Genomic DNA, 22,432 nt, shown 5'->3' with positions numbered 1-22,432 from the left:
TCATGAACTCAAAGTACAAATGAAAGAAAAAATTTGCTGCAGGCTGCTTTTCTTCCTCAAGAAATATTTCTTTTTTTATTTATACTCTACAGATTAGCGTGCTTTATTGCTAACATCTGAACATTATGATCTTAAAAATCACATATTACTGTATCAAAAGAGCTCTACGTGATTGGATATAAAAACAGTTTTCTAATGGTCGGTACAATATGTAATTCAACTTTAGGCTTACTGTGGAATACAGTTCAAAACTGTATGGGATTCTTGAGTACTATTAGATAGGAATTCCCTAGAAACAACATTTCTCAAGTTACTTCTTTGTAATTTTATTAATACACAAAGTTCTTGAAAAAACTAATGCCCAAATCAAACAATGGAAAATCCAGGATGGAATGTGACAATATTGTGAAAGGAAAGTTGCTACTCACCATATAGCAGAGACACTGAGCCGCGGATTTTTTAGTAAACTTTGTTAGCTGAACACACATCTGAGTTCACCACAAGAAAATTAAACAGTGTAGAAAGCTGATTAAAAACACTAAATATAAAACAAGCTGGCTTTAGGCTGTTTATGTATGTTGAAGTGGATTTACTGTACCATCTGAGATCTCACTCAGCTAATGATTCCCAATTTAGTTGATTTCAAGTGCAGCTATTTACCAATTCAAACACTGTCTGTGCTTATATTTCTTGTCATAGGATTTCTTGAGAAAGAGAAAAATTTACGTTAGCACTTTTGTTCATTCATGTTTGTCTCTTCTGTAGTTGTTTATGAAATACTTTGAGGAACTAAGGCATAGAGTAGTTTAGGCTACTTGGTTTCTGTATAGCTGATCCACAAATTCTTTTCCATCCTGACAACACAATATACGGAAATTAATTACGTGAGTTCTACCAAACTACTAGTGGAACACATAAGCTCATGTGTGATGGAAGTAAATTTAAGAAAATATTGAGTGTGTTCAGTTAAGGTTTGTCTCAGCGAATTCAGTTCAGTCTCTTTATTCACCCATTAACCATATACATAGTACGGATGCAGTCAGTTCACAGCCAGGACTAGCAAGAGTAAAATTTATTATTTTTAAGTTGTAAGTAAGTAAGCTGCTAGCTTACCTGGCAATACAATCTTCTTGCATCAGTAAATGTAAATAATTTTACTTTTTCATATTTGGGTACTCTTCAGCATTATAAAAGGTATATATTATTAAGAATTGTTTTAGCTCTACTTTGAATTTATGAAATTCTTTAATTTACTTTATTATAGTGGGCAATGCACTAAAAAGTATTTTGCGCTGATAATGTATACATTTTTGGTGATGGGCCTTTTTGTGAGTGTGTTTGTGAAAATCATTTCTGTTTCTTGTTTGTAGTTATGAACCTGATTGTTCAATACCGAAAATTCCGGATGATTTTTCAGATAGCACACATTTGGGTAGTGTAATTATTTTAAAATTTTTAAATATTTCCCTTCATTGCCCTCTTCAGGGAATTCCTTATATTATCCTCTCCAGGGAACTTCTTACATTACTCCAATAGCCCCTGTTTGAAAGTTTGTTCTGCCATACCTGTGTTCCTCAGATCACACCATATCTAAGCAAGCTGTTGATATAAGCATAAAAGTCACACATCAATGATTCAATGCTGCAACAGTCCTGAAGCATTCTTAGCACGTAACAGCATTTACTTAGTTTTTCATTCAAAATTTCTATATGCTTCTCCCATCTCAAGTGCTCATCCACCTACATGTCTAGAAATATGGTGTATGAAATGTGTGCAACAGCGTAGTTCCCTAACTCAGTTTTTGTGCTACTAACTGTTGTCTAATATTGCAAAAATTCATCCATACATATTTTTGTATTTATGACTAAAGCCTTATCCTTAAAGCTGTTTTCCTGCCTCATTTACTATCTTAAAGACATTCTATTGTAGATCATAATCAGTGCATCCTTTTATAAAAATGCTTGCATTGTTGGCGAACATCACTGTATGTGTGGACGGTTTGGTAAATCATTTATGTATACCAAGAACAAGGGCCTAACACGGAAACCTGGGACACTCCATAGCTAGTTTCGTTGCAATTTGCCTTCATGATTCTCCGTTGTCTATCAGATGAATAAGACTTGAACAATTTGAAGGCCAGTCCCTGGACCCTGTAACAACCTAGCTCCATAAGCAGTAAGTCATGGCTGATTAGATCAAATATTTAATCGAAGAATATCCCACAGCTTGATTCATTCATATACAAGACATTTTGGGCTATTTTCATGAACTGAGACTGCTGTTTCTGTTGGTCTGTTCTTTTCTAAACCCATTTTGAGCATTAGTCAATATTTTATTTTATTCATGAAGCTGTACATTACTCCTCACCTATCTTAGAGAAACCAGTCAATAATGGCACTAGTCTGCAATTATTTATTTCAGCTGCACTACCCTTTTCGAAGAATGGCTTTATTATGGATAAGTTTAGTTTTGACGGAAACATCCCTGTTCAGAAAGAAATATTAAATAATGTTAGATAGCTCAGTATCTAAACTGGTGGAACTAAATTTGATCACCGTGCCTGGAATTCTTTCAGTACCACTAGCTGTTTTGTTTTTTAATTTATTAATAATATTTCTCACTTCAGTTTCTGTTCCTGGGTGTCTTTTCACTAGTTGACATTTTTATGTTTTTAGTGTTTCAGTTGCACATACTTTAAATTAGGATTGTTACTATGACAACATAATATTTATTAAATGTATTGGCAATCTGTTGAGCATCTTCTGTCACTTTACTCTCTCGTCTGAAGTTATGGGTTTTAGTTTTACATTTCCGTATGCTGTTGTTTATAACCTGCCAAATCGATTTTGATGTATTGCTTTCCATGTTGAGACATGAATCATTCACGTTGTATCTTTCTTTTCATCGTGAACCGTTAACTTGCTTTGTCTAACGAATTTATTTCAATTCCTACTACTTCCGATTTTTTTTTTTTTGCCTGTATGAAAGTAGCTTAACGTCAGCTATATCTGCACAATCTGAACAGAGTGAAATTCGTTTTCGTTCAACAAACATCTGTTTTGTTCTAACGACTAAACCATTCAGATATCGAACAAAATGTTACCGAATGATGTGTGTGCTTTGCGTAGACGAGCGCGAACTTTCATGAGTCAGAATGAAATTTCACATTAGACATTCAAGGTTATGAAAACAGCGAAGAAGAAAGTGACCCTGCAAGCAGTTTAGCGTGCTTGCGTGTTTCGTAGGAGCGTTGTTGCAATCTTGAATGTTTACACCTGTTATCACGGCGGTAATGGTTTATGAAATTTATGTCCTGTGGTCATTTTTCGAATAGTTGTTCGCAGTTCATGTTTGCAAAAGCGTCTCCCACCTTTTTGCGTTCGTGGAGCAATGTTCAATAACATTGTACGGTTCTTGCCAACAGGAGTTGTTACAAATCTTACGGCAGCTTACTTTAAAGGTGAGTCAAATTCCTTAAAGCTAAGGTACCATAGTTGGTACGACTTGGTGCCGACTACTGTCGTGCTGACTGGCTTGAGGATACGACGATGATATTGATTGATTGCGACTAGTAGTTATTTGATTGAAGGAGTGCTTTCTGATACTGATTTTCTGCTATCAAGGATTATCTCGCAACGGATTACTTGTGTAAGCTAGATAATTTTCATTGCTCACCGGCTTAGTTTCGAAACAGGATATGTTTGCGTTGAAGAACGTTATTAAAATTGGACTACCTGCGTTAGGACTTTCACGTAATGTGCTTTTATATAAATTATAATTTGTATATAATTTCCGTTCCGCGCAGTGGTCTAAGTCTGTTTAGTAGTGACATTCTTCTGTTATGACAAAAAAATCAGTCTTCGTACAGATCTTTCATGCTCTGTAGTTGGAGGTGCTACTAGATATGAAGTGAATTAGGGGCCTACATCGTTCGATCGAGGTGGTAATGTTTAAAGTACACATTCGTAATTCGTACAGTTACTCGCTTTTGAATATTGACTTTCAATGCTAAAATACGTTCAGTTTGCAAGTAGTCATTTCATCAAAAAATGTAAGGGCAAAATTATCTTGGTATGAATTTACATATCAACAATATTAAATTTATAGACGATGAAATTTTTTTAATGGTCTGTCACAAGCAGATTAATTCAGCTTATTAAATGTGCGCCACAATTAAATGATGAACAACGATTAAATACAAGAATTATTTATAACTGGATGTAAACAGTTTTAATGTATGGAATACAGTCGACAGTAAATAATTTCGTTGAATGAAGTTACACGCTGTGCTGAGATCAATCTCAAGTTGCTTTTGCATCTGGTTCAACAGAAATAGTTAGGTAGACTGTTGATACAAGATTGCCCTACAGAAAACTGTGGGGTATCATTTTCTTGTGTATGACGGTCAAAACATGTAGACTATTTCTTCAGTAGTTGTACTGTCGAGTGAGACTGATGACCCAAAGCTTAGTTCCTTTAAACACATGATCATCATGTATTGGCGAGCAGTGAATTGCTGCATGGGGAGACCAAATTCTCAGAATTGTTTTTACTCATTTTAACTACATCACAATGGCTATAATTTGTTTCTATCCATACCAAATATATATCAAAATTGGTTGCCAACATATTGAATATCATATGAGCTGCTTATGATAAATTGGCCAGCTGTTTTCATTCATAATACATTAACAAAACAAGTTACATGGTTTGTTGGCTGAATTCTTGGTTTAATTAAATCTTATTCTAATATTATTGGTGTGGGATATTTGTAATTACATACATAACAGTAGGTACTGCTCTTCTACACTTTATTTTGCCTCTGAAAGTCTCACTTTATTATGTCCAATGCTTATATGAGTCTTGAATAGTTATTATATTATAAAAGTGAATAACGTTGTTTTCCTGGATTCCAAATAACTGGTAGAAGTGTAATAAGCACATTGTCTTCCCTTATTGATTCCATGTTAGGCTCTTATAGTAATTATTTCTGTAACGCTTTAGTCCCATACTCAGTATTGTGAAACACAAATTGTTGTCAAAGTGCACTAAGCCCAAAAGAACAGTAAGACTCTATGGAACTGAAAAATTGTTTTTGCAGTTGAGGAGTAGTAGCAGTTTTAATACTTAAGAATAATGTAAAAAAATATCTTAGACCCTTCACATTTTCCAATGAATGTGTCATATCAGGTAGTGTGAATTGTATGTACTTCCAGTATTAAAGATGTTCATATTTTTGCCCCAGGAAGATGGATTGGAAAGAGTAAAAAAAAGGTTTATGAGTAGCTGCTAGAAGTAATAACTCCCCCCCCCCCCCCCTCTCTCTCTCTCTCTCTCTCTCTCTCTCTCTCTCTCTCTCTCTCTCTCTCTCTCTCTCTCTCTCTCTCTCACACACACTCTAGAAAAGTTGTGGGATATTTTTATCACTGCGTATTAGCCTCTTTCTGTGCAAGACACTTAAGAACTTGGCAGTAGAAGTAATTTTTATTCTTGAGGTTCTGTTTAGGATTGCTGTCATTGTTTTCAGATTCTGAACAGTTGATAATAAGGTTCATGAATGAGTAAATGTGTGGTGAATACCTATAGAGATTTGTCCAGTACTTACTTTCAATGAGGTGCAACTCTCAGTAGTCTTTCATGAAGCACCTAAAGTATAAATAATGCTCCTAGCTGTAGCAAGCACACATTCCTTCTTCAGGAAGGATATGAGATTGGATTGTCAGAAGTTGGGCTAAAGTTACATATTGAACCTCCCCTGAAATCTTGGTTGTGGTGACAGATTCATCTGTAGTGTAGCCAAAGGTCTAGATTAGGTTGGAAGTTGACAATTTGGTTGTGAGTTGATGAAGCTAACTCATGAAAACAGAAAATCGGAGTATGATAGAAAATTGACCGTTAGTGAAGCTTACTGTTTACATGCACGCCATACTGAAAAATGCAAGGGTACTCTAATACATATTTTTACCAGAAGTTGGGTGGAGGAGAGAGAACTGGTCACTCAGAGTTGAAGGTGAGAGGAACCCATCATCAGATGTTCACAAGCTTAAACAGTTGATTACAGGTAACTGAAGGCTGTTCAGTGCATATGTATTCCCAAATGCACATTTTGTGATCAGGAATGCCTAATCTAACCATATTGTGACAACAAAATAATAATGTCACATAATAAAAATTGAGTATATGCAAAGTAAATTAAGTTTATTATTCATCACAAAACCTGTAGTTGTTTTGATATGAACATGAAACACATAATGTAGTCTGTGGCATATCATTTCCAGTTGAAGATGTTACCGGTAAGCACTCCACGAGCTTTAACATTAGATCTATGTTTTAAATGTTATGTTTTCCTCAAGTTCTGCTTTATTGTCAGACTGGTATCACGCCTGTTACAGGACTACAAAGCGAGGTGATGTTGGACCTACATTCAGGAGCACAGTAGCCTAGTTCAAATCGCCAAATGATGATGTAGATTCCCTCCCTCCCTCCCTCTTTCTTCTTCTAGTAAAGTTGTGCCATAAATTTTTCTCTCTTTGATTAAATAGCTCGTCATTTGGTAGTAAGTAGCTCAAAACCAGTAAATTATCAGCTGACACCTGTAACCTTAAATGTTTTATGCTTTAAAATCAGGTTACAATGTTTCTGCCTTACTACTATATAACCTAGGCCTAGCTGTTGCCTTTTGGTGCCTCCTGATTTCTCTCGCATTTACAACCACCTTCCTAAAGCAAATTTTAGCAATTACTAAATTATGCTCCATGCAAATGTGTATTACGTGGTTTCATCTGCCATTCCTTTCCCCCACTTCATAGTCTCTTAATATTCTTCCTACTCTCCCTTTTTCTACAGTTGAATTCCTGTTCTCCACAACAATTAAATTTCCATCATCTTTTATATCTTCGCATACTTGTTCAAATTTATCATCTGCAGAGCTAGTTATATAAAATCTGCTGTCACAATCGAGGAAAGCAAAAAGAAAGAGTCATAAGTTTCTGAAGTCAGTATCATTATGAACAAGCATCAGTTTTCTAAAAACAAACTTGTGATCATTACAATTTAGTTGAGGTCTGTTTGGATTGCAGAGAACCATTAAATTGTTCCTAATCCTTGATTGTGTTGGAAACTTATGTCACTGGATATATTCATATCCATTTTCCAATACATTTGGTATTGTAATACTACAAGAGTAGTCTGTGTCAGTGGCTTTTTTTCTGCAGTCAGTTTGTGACGTTTCCCTGCTTTATTCCTTCGATGAGTCCTCGGTGTCAATGTACTGTATTGATATACTGGCTGAAAAATTGGGGGGTGGGGGTGGAAGTTCAACACTGGCTACGGTAAATGATGTAATCAACAGTTGCACAATGGCGTTTCACAGTTCTTTACTTTCACTGTTAACAAACCCGATATTACACAATTATATGGCCAGCACAATTACCGTCTGAAAATTGGCCATGGGCTGACTGTCTCGGTACCAAAAATCGGTCCTTCATATACCCTCACTTCAATAGGCACTGATACTATACATTGTTCGATGTTTAAGTTACAGAAATTACAATTAAAACATAACTCATTCAATTAATTGAATACACCGCAAAAATCCTCCTTTTTAATATTTCCTTCTATCACAAATGTTAGGCGGAATTATTTGTTTACATAATGAAATCGACAGATATAGTTATACAAGCAATACTTTTGACAAAACTGGTAATTATTTTAAAATTAAGTAAGGGCTGGCTTTGCTAATATGTTTTTAATAAAGTCAAATAAATACTCTAAGAATTCTAGTAGTTCTTCCAAATGTTTATAATTATTAAAGAATTTATATTTGCTTATAAGTTGACAATAGAATCTAAGTCTTGAAACAATTACTGATTTCACCCTATGTTGTTGTTGTTGTGGTCTTCAGTCATGAGACTGGTTTGATGCAGCTCTCCATGCTACTCTATCCTGTGCAAGCTTCTTCATCTCCCAGTACCTACTGCAACCTACATCCTTCTGAATCTGCATAGTGTATTCATCTCTTGGTCTCCCCCTACGATTTTTACCCTCCATGCTGCCCTCCAATACTAAATTGGTGATCCCTTGATGCCTCAGAACATGTCCTACCAACCGATCCCTTCTTCTGGTCAAGTTGTGCCACAAACTTCTTTTCTCCCCAATCCTATTCAATACTTCCTCATTAGTTATGTGATCTACCCATCTAATCTTCAGCATTCTTCTGTAGCACCACATTTCGAAAGCTTCTATTCTCTTCTTGTCCAAACTATTTACCGTCCATGTTTCACTTCCATACATGGCTACACTCCATACAAATACTTTCAGAAATGACTTCCTGACACTTAAATCTATACTCGATGTTAACAAATTTCTCTTTTTCAGAAACGCTTTCCTTGCCATTGCCAGTCTACATTTTATATCCTCTCTACTTCGACCATCATCAGTTATTTTGCTCCCCAAATAGCAAAACTCCTTTACTACTTTAAGTGTCTCATTTCCTAACCTAATTCCCTCAGCATCATCTGACTTAATTCGACTACATTCCATTATCCTCGTTTTGCTTTTGTTGTTGTTCATCTTATATCCTCCCTTCAAGACACCATCCATTCCGTTCATCTGCTCTTCCAAGTCCTTTGCTGTCTCTGACAGAATTACAATGTCATCGGCGAACCTATAACACCCTATAACAAACGTATTAACTAGTGATGGTTGAAATGAATTAGGAAATTAATTACATAGACAAAACTAAGCACAAAATTAGACATGGTGCTATATTCCTTAAAATACTGAGGGCCAAACTCACTCACTCCTATGGAAATGCAGATTATACTCATGCATGTTAATGGTGATGAGGCAAAAATGGATTTAAGGAGGCGGATGGTAAAACGAAAGGAAGTGAAGAGATCCCGGCCTGCTTCGTCACAAGTTATTAAAAAACATAAAGCTGTCTTCAACCCAGAGTTTGGGTTAACCACCACAGTGCTTCACTAGTCGTGGTTGTTTTAGAGATGGTTTTATCTTGTCGTTCGCAGGCTAGTGAGTGTAAGTTTCTCTGCCAGCTACAGAGGGACCTACAGCTTTAGGTGGACTGTGAACTACGGTGCATCCAGATATTTTTCACTTACACAACTTATTTCCAAAGGTGAAAGAAGCAACAACAGACAGAAAAAATCATGGGACTGGCAGAGATTGAACTACAGACCTTTGAACCATATTGTGAAATTGAACAGTGTGCCATTACGTAGCAATTAATATTTTCTTTTTGAGAAGTCTTTTGTTAGCTTTTGCCTTCTGGAGTGAAACGCTCTGTTTATTTAGTTTCAATTACAGAAGTATTATTTTAATACAGCTGTTGAGAACTCTGTTCACTGCATATCTTCAGCAGATACTGTACCATCCATGTCACAAACTAGTGTTTGATTCGAGACCATGCTTTGACTACTGCTTCTGTTTGTATGTGGTGATGGCTGTATGGCAAAACATGCAATGTAACTAGAATCAAATGAAACCATGGTGGAAATTGGGATAAAATATGTAAACATGATTGCAGACTTATATATGCAATTTATTTTTATCATTGTCTGATAAAGTTTACTTCTACAAGGATTAATATCTACAAACAACTCCACAAATACAACTGGTTTTCCGTAATGTTGTGGTTCATCTTATCTCAATACTGTTTTCTGTGTCAAGTAAGTGATTTTATAGTGAATTGTGTAATGCCTACCGTAAGAAGATATAATCAAAGGTCCTCGCCAATAAATGTTCCAACTTTTTTATTTTAATTGACCTTCACAGCACAGCTCTCAACCACACCTACATGTCTACAGTATATTACCCAAAAATTCATTGGTAGCCTTGATACAGTTTACAAAATTAATGGACTTCAAACTGGTGAAAAGGTGGCACTTCTTCACACCTAAGGTACAAGAGAACAATATCTATGAAGACACTTCTCATCATACAGTTATTCTGTGCAGCTTATATAAAATCAAAATTTTCAGCTACTGGTAGGTCGGGTATATATGTGTAAGGAATGGTTTTTTAAACACCTACATTGATAAATCTCTCATGAACTGTGTTCTGTTAGAGAATGAAGGGGTTGGAACAAAGTCCTTACCCAGTCTTTATTCCGAGACCAAGAGCTTCCAGTAACAAGTAAAGCCTAGAGGCAGAATGAGCATTGTTTAAAGTATTTTGGGCAGTTAGCTCCACATCATTAGTGTTTCCCCAGTGGTACAATGATTCTACAGTAATCATCCACGAGCAGCAAAATCATCAAGGATGGATTGAAACTCAAATTTGCTTGTAAGTGTCTTAATTCACAGTAGATTTTCAGGAGCCTACCAGTTACTCTTCTATATACTAAATTTAAAATCTTTTCAAAAAAATCATTATACATTATTTTGCACTGACAAATAAAAGCAGTGATTGAGTCTCCTCCCTTGTCTCCAGTGATTGAGTTTCTAACAAACTTAAAGTTTTGTAAACAGAGTGGTCTGCAATCGGAAATTGGAATAGCTGGCAGCGAGTAGTTCTGGTCGGAGATTTACACCTGCAACACTATCCAGAGGTCTACTGAGTACATAGATAATTGTCTATATATTCAGAGGCTCAAGGACACATGAGAACTAAACTTTGAATGGCTGTGTGTCAGCCTGTGCTTAACCACAGGCTGCCATCTTTATTGAGGGTGTTGTCTCAAATTTTTATCTCAATTGCTTCTTTTATTACAGCAGCCCAGTAACAGGTGACTCATTGAATGCAATGTGATGCCTGTTTTCTAGAGCATTCCCTGTTACCGCTGATTTCTCAGGGTACCAACAATTAGAGCATTCTAGTGTTCTACACTGCGCTGTTCGATAGTGCACACAGTCTGTTTGACATAAAACTCTCCAGATGTACATGGTATTCTGAGACCTATGCCGTCTTTCACAGGTCTCACAAGTAGCCAGATTTTTGCTAGATCCCTAAAAACTGAAATGATTTTATGCCTATTTAGTAGCTGGCTAAATTTTCCTGTTCCTGAGCCACAGAATGGCAAAAACACAAGTTTCTTAGAGTCCTCCTCGGGTCCTTCTGCTTATGTGTTTTCGGAAAGATACCTTGCGAAATTTGGTGGCTCTTGTAGCCATTTTCCTTGAATACTTTCTGTAAATGGCTCAGTTCCTTTGGCAGGTTTCCACCTTCCTCTTGTTTCATCAAGGTCCTCAGAACAGAATGTTTGTTGATGTATGGTTATAGCTGTTAACATGCAGATATCAGTCCGTTTGGATGGGTTCGTGGTATCACTGTGGCTGAGACATTCATTTTCTTTATGGCTGATGAGGATGTCGAGGTACCATCTGTTTCTATCTCCATTGTGAACTTCATGTTGTCATGGATATTGTTGATGGACAAATTTAAAAGTACAACAGTTCAGCCCATCCGAGTGTGGTCTGAGTGCTCTGCAATGTACTTCCAAATCACTCTGTCATGCAATACTGAGATTTCTCTTTCTGAAGGTAGGTACTGGCCAGCCAATTATGTCTCCTTATAATCTTATAGATTTCCAAAGTCTTCTTTTGATATAGTTAGTTATAGACCTTGATAAAGATAACAGACTTGTGAATGATTATGTTTGGGTAATAGACATAAAGGCAGTAATGAGACTAATAGTAATAATAATTACATGTGGCGCGGTGGCAGGGTGCAAGTCTTTCAATTGGATGCCACCTTGGTGATTGCATGTCCCTAATCGACTTCATTCATCCAACTACGGAAAGGATATCCCCCGTTTAACATGGAATTCAAACCTGGTGACTCCTCTCATCATTGAGAGGTAAAGGTTAGATTAAAGGCATACTGAAAATTTCTGTTGTCCAGCCAGGATCCAATCCCAGTTTCCATTCAGTTTCCTCTCACCTGCTTTACAGCTAGACCATCAGGACCGTCTACCACTGGTGTATTTATATAATTAAATTGTCAGCAGGAAAGATAAAACTGTAGGGAGAGAAGATTTCTTGTGGCGGAAAAAAGTCAGTTAATAATATCCAAGTACTGCTGTTTGTGGATTTGAAGTGGGCGTGTGACAGTCTCGTCTGCATCAAGATAGCTGTGATGAAAACAGATGGTAACAGATAAATGTTATATGTCAAAGTAAATTCAGATGTTGTGGAAGATTCTGTAATTTAGGTTTACTACGTGTCTAAAAGACGAAAATGTGAATATGTTTTTGAAAGGTAACCAATTGAAAGAATCTGGATACCAGGAAAATCCAGTCCAGATTATCTTCAAAAATGTTTGCATTAGATGGTTCAGTCCAAGGTTTTACTATGTCTGTCAACCCATCCCTGTACATCTACGAGGGCGGTTCAGAAAGTAACCTCCGATTGGTTACAGTGCGGGTTGTGGGGGGAGCAGCGACGCCATCTGTGCGTTCACGCACTCAACAGGTCAGTCGGCATCAAGCCGTGGTCGAGTGAACGTCGTACCTGCGCTAGTTTAGTTTTTGTGGCAGTTTGAAATGTGTGCTGCAATAGAAAACCCCGCCAAATGTGAAGTGCGTGCTGTCATAAGGTTTTTTACAGCCAAAGGATATTCTGCAGCAGCTATTCATCATGAGCTTTGTGCCGTGTACGGACCAAGAGTTATGAGTGAAGGAGTTGTCCGTGAATGGGTACGTTTATTTAAAAGTGGACGAGAAAATGTTCATGATGAAGAGAGGAGTGGTAGACCATCATTGGTGACTGACGAACTCGTTCAGACAGTTGATGCAAAAGTTCGTGAAAATCGACGTTTCTCAATGTCGGAGTTGTCTACTGGTTTTCCACAGATTTCTAAGACTCTCTTGTACGAGATAGTGACAGCAAGATTGGGTTACCGTAAGTTCTGTGCACGATGGGTGCCCAAAATTCTTACCGACCACCACAAAACTCAAAGAATGGCCTCTGCATTAGACTTTCTGTCACGTTATGAGGACGAAGGAGAACCATTGTTAAACAGAATCGTGACCGGTGACGAAACCTGGATTAAGTACGTGAACCCTGAGACAAAAGAACAATCAAAGATGTGGGCACATTCAAATTCGCCTACCAAACCAAGAAAAGCCTCGCAAGATTTTTCTGCCAGAAAACTGATGGCAACGGTGTTTTGGGATGCCAAAGGGGTGTTGTTGGTTGAATTGATGGAACGTGGTACGACCATTAATCAAGACGTGTACTGTGAAATAATAAAAAAGTTACGACGGGCTATACAGAACAAACGCCGTGGTATGCTGACTTCCGGTATCGTTTTTTTGCACGATAACGCCCGTCCTCACTCTGCTCGCAGAACAACGGCCCTTCTTGAGTCCTTCAAGTGGGACGTTATCAACCATCCACCTTACAGCCCAGACCTGGCGCCAAGTGATTATCACCTCTTCATGCATTTGAAGAAATGGCTCAGGTCACAGCAGTTTGATGACGACGAAGAGCTCAAAGATGCGGTCACAGGCTGGCTCCAGGCACAAGCGGGTGATTTTTATGCAGAAGGAATTTCAAAGCTTGTGAAGAGATACGATAAGTGCCTCAATCGCTATGGAGACTATGTAGAAAAATAGTGCAAAGATGTAGTTGTAAGATGTATATATTAAAATATTTTTATTTAACTTGGTGTTTTTTTTTAAATCAACCGGAGGTTACTTTCTGAACGGCCCTCGTATATCTTACCGCTGCTTTTGTCCCCATCCCCAACAATGCTGCTGCCACCACTACCACTACCACTACCACTACCCCACACCTTCCACTCCCCAAAGTCTGTTTCACCTCTCTCTTTGCAGCAAGTACGATACCAGATAATGTTTTAATAATTTTATTTTGTGAGGCAACATATGTTGCAGTTTTTTTCCCTTTCTGCACAGTGTCAGATAGCCATTTTTTTCATTAGATCATGCAGACTTTTATTCCAAATGAGATCATCTTCCTTTGAAAATGCGTTGGTGGGAACAATTAATTTACGATGAGTATGCTTTGGGGGGGGGGGGGGGGGGGAATTAAAGGGAGGACGTTTATTGACTTACGTCTGCATGATCAGAAAGTTACTATTGAGTTTAAGATGGAAGAAGTTTTAAATTGGACACGTGGAAGAGTCTGGGCACATTAAGTTTCAAATTGACTTAGTTATCAGATGACTGTTTCATGATGTTGTCAGTTACCTAAACATCAACCCCTTCCCAGTTGCTCACATTTGTTTTGAGAGTACGTGCTTGACAAGCACACAATTCCAAAATCATTGTAGTTCTCTTTTGTTTCCTGTGTTGCCGTCCTTCTTTCTGACTACCTTTTTGTTCTGACTTCCATCTGTTTTCCCAGACTTACTTCCCTCACTCATGTTTGGTCCTCATTTCCAGGTTTGACCTCCACTCTTTCAAACTTTTAGAGTAGTGCATGGAAGGTCACCTAACAAGACACATGTTCCATGTGCTGTACAATCCTGTCCTAAGCACTTTTTACGTTATTGGATTGAATTAGGTGCCCAAAACCTAATGTAGTAGCCAGTCCACAGGGAGGGAGAGGGGATATTATGTTTCCTCACCCAGTCATAGCCCCCCTTACAATGCAGGGAATGCATTATTGGCACCAGAGCTGAAAACATTGCAAGCATGCATGCCAAGGAGTATGTTCCTTTTAACTATGGGGCATGGGGACTGTGTGCAATGGTTAACACATAAGACACCCACTGCACTATAGGGTGAGAAATGCCCTCAATACTTGATTTGTACCCGAGTTGGTGTTGAGCTCTTTTTTAGCAGAAAACTGAGCAAAAATTCAGGGAATTAATATCAATAAGCAAATTGCGTAGTGCCCCGGTCCTGACTAAAATGGTGACTTCTACTCAGTCATCGGCACTGCTCGTCTTTCAGAAGCTCAGTAATATAACTAGCTCTTTTTATTTTGACTTTCAAAGGCAGTGTATTGCCTGAAAAGATCAAAGTAAAGGTTTAAATATTTGTGTGTTGTTTTTATGGCTTCTGTGAAGACTGTGAACAGCTGCTGCATGAGAGCATTCCGTACAACCCACTGCCAATATGTATCAACTGCGGAGAGCAACATTCCTGTTGGTATTAGAACAGTCTCATTTTAAAGGAGGACAGAAGGAAAGATATAGGAGTACAAAACCCTTGACTGTTGTTCATGTTTGTAGCAGGGAAAAACTGAAGAAAAAAAAAATGAATGCCTAGATAAAGTTTGAATGACAGCAAACTTTGCAAGCATGATGAATTGGCCCTCATCTATAGAAAGGATTAACATATCCACATCTCTGCCAATGTTAGACACTGGTGGCCATCTGAATAATTTGGTTTGTTATGAGACAAGATCCCCCCATGAACCATGGACCTTGCCGTTGGTGGGGAGGCTTGCGTGCCTCAGCGATACAGATAGCCGTACCGTAGGTGCAACCACAACGGAGGGGTATCTGTTGAGAGGCCAGACAAACATGTGGTTCCTGAAGAGGGGCAGCAGCCTTTTCAGTAGTTGCAGGGGCAACAGTCTGGATGATTGACTGATCTGGCCTTGTAACATTAACCAAAACGGCCTTGCTGTGCTGGTACTGCGAACAGCTGAAAGCAAGGGGAAACTACAGCCGTAATTTTTCCCGAGGACATGCAGCTTTACTTTATGATTAAATGATGATGGCGTCCTCTTGGGTAAAATATTCTGGAGGTAAAATAGTCCCCCCCCCCCCTGAGCGGTTAAAGGCGCTACAGTCTGGAACCGCACGACCGCTACGGTCGCAGGTTCGAATCCTGCCTCGGGCATGGATGTGTGTGATGTCCTTAGGTTAGTTAGGTTTAAGTAGTTCTAAGTTCTAGGGGACTTATGACCACAGCAGTTGAGTCCCATAGTGCTCAGAGCCATTTTAAAATAGTCCCCCATTCGGATATCCGGGCGGGGACTACTCAAGAGGACGTCGTTAACAGGAGAAAGAAAACTGGTGTTCTACGGATCAGAGCGTGGAATGTCAGATCCCTTAATCGGGCAGGTAGGTTAGAAAATTTAAAAAGGGAAATGGATAGGTTAAAGTTAGATATAGTGGGAATTAGTGAAGTTCGGTGGCAGGAGGAACAAGACTTTTGGTCAGGTGATTACAGGGTTATAAATACAAAATCAAATAGGGGTAATGCAGGAGTAGGTTTGATAATGAATAAAAAAATAGGAGTGCGGGTTAGCTACTACAAACAGCATAGTGAACGCATTATTGTGGTCAAGATAGACACAAAGCCCATGCCTACTACAGTAGTACAAGTTTATATGCCAACTATCTCTGCAGATGATGAAGAAATTGATGAAATGTATGACGAGATAAAAGAAATTATTCAGGTAGTGAAGGGAGACGAAAATTTAATAGTCATGGGTGACTGGAATTCGTCAGTAGGAAAAGGGAGAGAAGGAAACATAGTAGGTGAATATGGATTGGGGGGAAGAAATGAAAGAGGAAGCCGCCTTGTAGAATTTTGCACAGAGCATAACTTAATCATAGCTAACACTTGGTTCAAGAATCATAAAAGAAGGTTGTATACCTGGAAGAATCCTGGAGATACTAAAAGGTATCAGATAGAATATATAATGGTAAGACAGAGATTTAGGAACCAGGTTTTAAATTGTAAGACATTTCCAGGGGCAGATATGGATTCTGACCACAATCTCTTGGTTATGAACTGCAGATTGAAACTGAAGAAACTGCAAAAAGGTGGGAATTTAAGGAGATGGGACCTGGATAAACTGAAAGAATGAGAGGTTGTAGAGAGTTACAGGGAGAGCATAAGGGAACAATTGACAGGAATGGGGGAAAGAAATACAGTAGAAGAAGAATGGGTAGCTCTGAGGGATGAAGTTGTGAAAGCAGCAGACGATCAAGTAGGTAAAAAGACGAGGGCTAATAGAAATCCTTGGGTAACAGAAGAAATATTGAATTTAATTGATGAAAGGAGAAAATATAAAAATGCAGTAAATGAAGCAGACAAAAAGGAATACAAACGTCTCAAAAATTAGACCGACAGGAAGTGCAAAATGGCTAAGCAGGGATGGCTAGAGGACAAATGTAAGGATGTAGAGGCTTGTCTCACTAGGGGTAAGATAGATACTGCCTACAGGAAAATTAAAGAGACCTTTGGAGAGAATAGAACCACTTGTATGAATATCAACAGCTCAGATGGCAACCCAGTTCTAAGCAAAGAAGGGAAGGCAGAAAGGTTGAAGGAGTATATAGAGGGTCTATATAAGGGCGATGCACTTGAGGACAATATTATGGAAATGGAAGAGGGTGTAGATGAAGATGAAATGGGAGATACGATACTGCGTGAAGAGTTTGACAGAGCACTGAAAGACCTGAGTCGAAACAAGGTCCCGGGAATAGACAACATTCCATTAGAACTACTGATGGCCTTGGGAGAGACAGTCCTGACGAAACTCTACCATCTGGTGAGCAAGATGTATGAGACAGGTGAAATACCCTCAGACTTCAAGAAGAATATAATAATTTCAATCCCAAAGAAAGCAGGTGTTGACAGATGTGAAAATTACCGAACTATCAGTTTAATAAGTCACAGCTGCAAAATACTAACGCGAATTCTTTACAGACGAATGGAAAAACTGGTAGAAGCGGACCTCGGGGAAGATCAGTTTGGATTCCGTAGAAATGTTGGAACATGTGAGGCAATACTAACCTTAGGACTTATCTTAGAAGAAAGATTAAGAAAAGGCAAACCTACGTTTCTAGCATTTGTAGACTTAGAGAAAGCTTTTGACAATGTTGACTGGAATACTCTTTTTCACATCCTAAAGGTGGCAGGGGTAAAATACAGGGAGCGAAAGGCTATTTACAATTTGTACAGAAACCAGATGGCAGTTATAAGAGTCGAGAGGCATGAAAGGGAAGCAGTGGTTGGGAAAGGAGTGAGACAGGGTTGTAGCCTCTCCCCGATGTTATTCAATCTATATTGAGCAAGCAGTAAAGGAAACAAAAGAAAAATTCGGAGTAGGTATTAAAATTCATGGAGAAGAAGTAAAAACTTTGAGGTTCGCCGATGACATTGTAATTCTGTCAGAGACAGCAAAGGACTTGGAAGAGCAGTTGAACGGAATGGACAGTGTCTTGAAAGGAGGATATAAGATGAACATCAACAAAAGCAAAACGAGGATAATGGAATGTAGTCAAATTAAATCGGGTGATGCTGAGGGAATTAGATTAGGAAATGACACTTAAAGTAGTAAAGGAGTTTTGCTATTTAGGGAGTTAAATAACTGATGATGGTCGAAGTAGAGAGGATATAAAATGTAGACTGGCAATGGCAAGGAAATCGTTTCTGAAGAAGAGAAATTTGTTAACATCGAGTATAGATTTAAGCGTCAGGAAGACGTTTCTGAAAGTATTTGTATGGAGTGTAGTCATGGACGATAAATAGTTTGGACAAGAAGAGAATAGAAGCTTTCGAAATGTGGTGCTACAGAAGAATGCTGAAGATAAGGTGGGTAGATCACATAACTAATGAGGAGGTATTGAATAGGATTGGGGAGAAGAGAAGTTTGTGGCACAACTTGACTAGAAGAAGGGATCGGTTGGTAGGACATGTTTTGAGGCATCAAGGGATCACAAATGTAGCATTGGAGGGCAGCGTGGAGGGTAAAAATCGTAGAGGGAGACCAAGAGATGAATACACTAAGCAGATTCAGAAGGATTTAGGTTGCAGTAGGTACTGGGAGATGAAGAAGCTTGCACAGGATAGAGTAGCATGGAGAGCTGCATCAAATCAGTCTCAGGACTGAAGACCACAACAACAACAATGAGACAAGATCACCTTCATTCTTGGGTAGAGCCCTGCAGGTAGAGTGGTCTGCATGCAGCTGTGGCGTGCAAGAGAGACAGTGAATAAACTTCCTACAGCTTGGCGGAAGTTGTCAAAGATGATCTCTTATTCCTCTCCTAATGATACAGCTGAATACGGATGTCGTGCGCTCACGTTCACTTGCACGTAGACTGCGAATCTGCAGTATGTGCATGTCTAATGTGCTACCCTTATCACCACACCTTGTGCTTCCTTCTTCTTTCTGGTCAGTGCAGTTCAATTGTCAGCTGTAATGACTCCTGTTGGATAATTTGCTTGAAGTAGTTAAGAGAGCCTACAGTGTAGCTGGACTGAAGTTTATTGTTAATTATAAACTGTGTTGACAGTAGTCAGTTGTCACATTCCTCATTATAAATCCTTTCATTGGTTCTGTCCAAAATAAATGTCATGACAATGCAAGCATTATTTCATCAGCTGCCCACAAATTTATAGTTCCATAATGAAATCAATGATTTTCAGTAACATTCCTTATTGAATTATCACTTTAATCTTCCTTATACATAATCATACTCAGTCGCTGTGGTAATACTAGGTGAATCTCAGGCAAACAGCAACCGAGCGATGTGGTACTATGGTTGGCACACCAGACTTGCATTTGAGAGGACTATGGTTCAAGCCCACATCTGGCCATCCAGACTTAAATTTTCTGTGCTTTCCGTAAATCGCTTCAGGTAAATGCCTGGATGGTTCCTTTGAAAGGAATCTCCAATGATTTCAATGTCGAATGTACATTAAACCCTGTCTTCCTTCCTTCCTTAACTGCATGACATGGCCACTTTGCTGTTGACTACACTCAGCAAGATTTTGTCCATGTTACGGTGAGTAAGACAGTTGTCAATCATGTGCTTCCATGTCATGTGCAAAGTGAGTGATGGGGAATGAGAACTGCTCACACCGGTTCACAATGCAGATGCAGTTTTTGCTGGACCTGCATCCGGCACCTCAGTTCCTCTCCTCCAGCCAGGAAAGAATACCTCCTTCTGTGATGATTCTTTTGATTGTCAGTGTGGGGCTTGTCCCTCTTCTCTGTTACGTCCTGGAGTCTGCTTTCGCCACTTGCTACGGCGGCTTTACTTCACACTACCTGCACCTTTCCCGGTGGCTGTGAACCTTCACCACCTTGGCTTCGTGAAGAGGCCTCGGTCTATCACCTTCAGTTTCATGACCTTCGCATGGAACATCGCGATATTACCTTTGTATTCACTGATGGCTCTCAGACTGACCGTGGGGTCGGGTGTGCCTTCGTCATTGGCACCTGTTGTCTTTTGATATCGGCTTCCGGCTCTCCAGTATTTACAGCCGAGCTCTTCGCCTTGTATCAGGCAACAGTGTACATCTGGCGACACGGCCTTCCAATTGTGTCCTCTGCTCAGACTCACTTAGTGCCCTTCAAAGCGTATGTGCACTGTACACTGCCCATCCCTTAGTGCAGCAGGTCCAGGAAATCTGTCACTTGCTCACTCTTGGTGGAGAAAGTGTCATGTTTCTGTGGGTTCCTGGTCATGTCAGTGTGCCAGGAAACGAGGATGCTGATGCTGCTGCCAAAGCTGCAGTCCTTTTACCTCAGCCTGCGAGTACCTGTATTCCCTCTGATGATCTCTGCGTTGCCCTCTGTCAGGAGTTGGTGTCCCTTTAGCATCACCAATGGTCCTCCCTTTACGGGAATAAGCTTTGGCTTATTAAGCCTCTCCTAGCACCTTGGATGACCTCCTCTCGGCCCTCCCGCTGCGAGGAGATTATTTTAACTCGGCTGCGTATTGGGCACTGCCTTTTTAGCCATTGTCATTTGCTAAGTGGCGTCACCCCACCAATTTGTACACATTGCGCCCGAATTTTAACTGTCTCCCACTTCCTGATGGAATGCCCTTTTTTAAACCATGTACGTTCCAGTATGGGTTTGCCACCTGATTTATCAGCTGTTTTAGCAAATGATGCGCGAGCTGTTGATCGCATTTTACTTTTTATCCACTGAAGCAATATGGTGGAGGCCATTTCATTTTTAGTTTTGGACCACCATTTCTGTATGGTGTTTCTTTTAGCCCTTTTTCCACTTGCCTGTTTTTAGCTGTCTCCTATTCTGTCTATTGGGGCAGACATATAGTCATTTAACTCCTCCCTGTGTCCATGTTCTATAGTTTTGACATGGACACGTATGACTTCAGTTGGTTTTTTGTGCCCTAAAGCAAAACAATTCATGTCAGTGTAGTTCCCACTCAACAGGTGGTACATGCAGAAGCTGAAAGGTGAGCGATCTTCTCACCTCCTTCCCACCACTCCTGGATACATCTGCAGCCGTCACCGACTGCAATAGTTATTTTCACCACCTATCAGAACTCTGACAGATGCTGTCATTTTACCCAGCAGTATATGTTGCCCTTCAGGAAACTTGGTTCTCAGAAACATATCCATTTGTTCTACATAATCTCTGTAACTATATCAAAAATAAGAGTTGACCCTAAAATACATCAGCTGTGTCACATTGGTACTTGTGGACCTGTACCTGACTGAGCATGCACAGTGATGGGCCCATAAGAAAGCTGATTGGCATGTGTTCAGTGCTGCCCTATCATCTGATGCTACTCCACAAGGAAATATTGACGTACTACAGGATATAACTACCAGAATATTAACAACAGCAAAATTAATGACCTCCCCTTTTCTTGGGAGCTACTCCTTGGAAACAAGTCTCATAGTGGACACTGGAAATTGCAAAGGCAAACAATGGATGAGGTGCTTAAACAACATGAATATCACCCTTAAGTGGAAAACCTTACTACCTTTCAAAGGCTCTCTTGTTACGACACACCATCGTGTAAACACCAGAAGGAATTTGGGGGAGACAAGTCACTACATGGGGAACCTTATCTCTTCGTAACATGTGATGGCTAAGGTGTGTTGTATCTACAGCCATCTAACAAGTATTCTTGGTATCTTTTCAGGTGGTACTTTTAATGCCAACACTACAGTTATTGCAGAACTCTTTGTAGCAAATTTTGTTCGAGCATCTGCATCCAGAAATCATCCCTGCACATTCTGTCTTTACAAAATAAGGGTTGTGGATAAGATCCAGTAATTTACTACGTGGTTGCTGGGACTACATAAAGCTTCTTACAGTGGATGGTAACTCCTCAGCACTCTGACTCCTGGCCATAAAACAACAATGGGACCTGTTAGAAGTCACAGTCAAATAGTACACCACCTATCTGTGACTTACTGATATGATGTTTCTGCAACCTTTAACCATATCTGGTGTCAGCATGAGTTCCAAACCAAGTGGAGGAAAAGCACAATTGTCTATCCTGAACAACACAGGTAAAAACTGGTATGAGATGAATGGCTTTAGACTTACCAGACTCAAGATTTTTCTATGTAAGTTGATCAAATGAATGGCGAACCAGTAACTACTCTAATTAATCTCTTGAGATGAGGCATACACTATGTGATGAAAAGTATATTGACACCTGGCTGAAAATGACTTAAAAGTTCGTGGCGCCCTCCATTGGTAATGCTGGAACTCAATATGGCATTGGCCCACCCTTAGCCTTGATGACATTTTGCGCTGTCGCAGGCATA

The 22,432-nt window shown here is 39.3% G+C and overlaps 1 protein-coding gene across 4 annotated transcripts in view; it reads left to right on the top strand.

Moving 5' to 3' along the window:
• The first annotated feature begins 3,017 nt into the window (after nucleotides 1–3,017).
• Nucleotides 3,018–22,432, top strand: part of LOC124593354 (hydroxyacylglutathione hydrolase, mitochondrial) — a 113,165-nt gene continuing 93,750 nt past the window's right edge. The window contains exon 1 of one of the 4 annotated variants that reach the window (XM_047131920.1): nucleotides 3,018–3,460. In XM_047131920.1, the coding sequence (XP_046987876.1) occupies nucleotides 3,391–3,460 (70 nt within the window). In that variant the 5' untranslated portion in view covers nucleotides 3,018–3,390. Of the gene's footprint in view, nucleotides 3,461–3,500; nucleotides 3,753–3,835; nucleotides 3,941–22,432 lie in introns of those variants that run through there. The other 3 variants (XM_047131922.1, XM_047131921.1, XM_047131923.1) reach the window with 3 other exon arrangements.

The sequence above is a fragment of the Schistocerca americana genome, chromosome 2 (assembly GCF_021461395.2).
Source record: "Schistocerca americana isolate TAMUIC-IGC-003095 chromosome 2, iqSchAmer2.1, whole genome shotgun sequence".
Lineage (NCBI taxonomy): Eukaryota > Metazoa > Arthropoda > Insecta > Orthoptera > Acrididae > Schistocerca > Schistocerca americana.
Note: the sequence above shows the minus strand (reverse complement) of the source record. Positions and strands in the feature narration are given on the sequence as shown.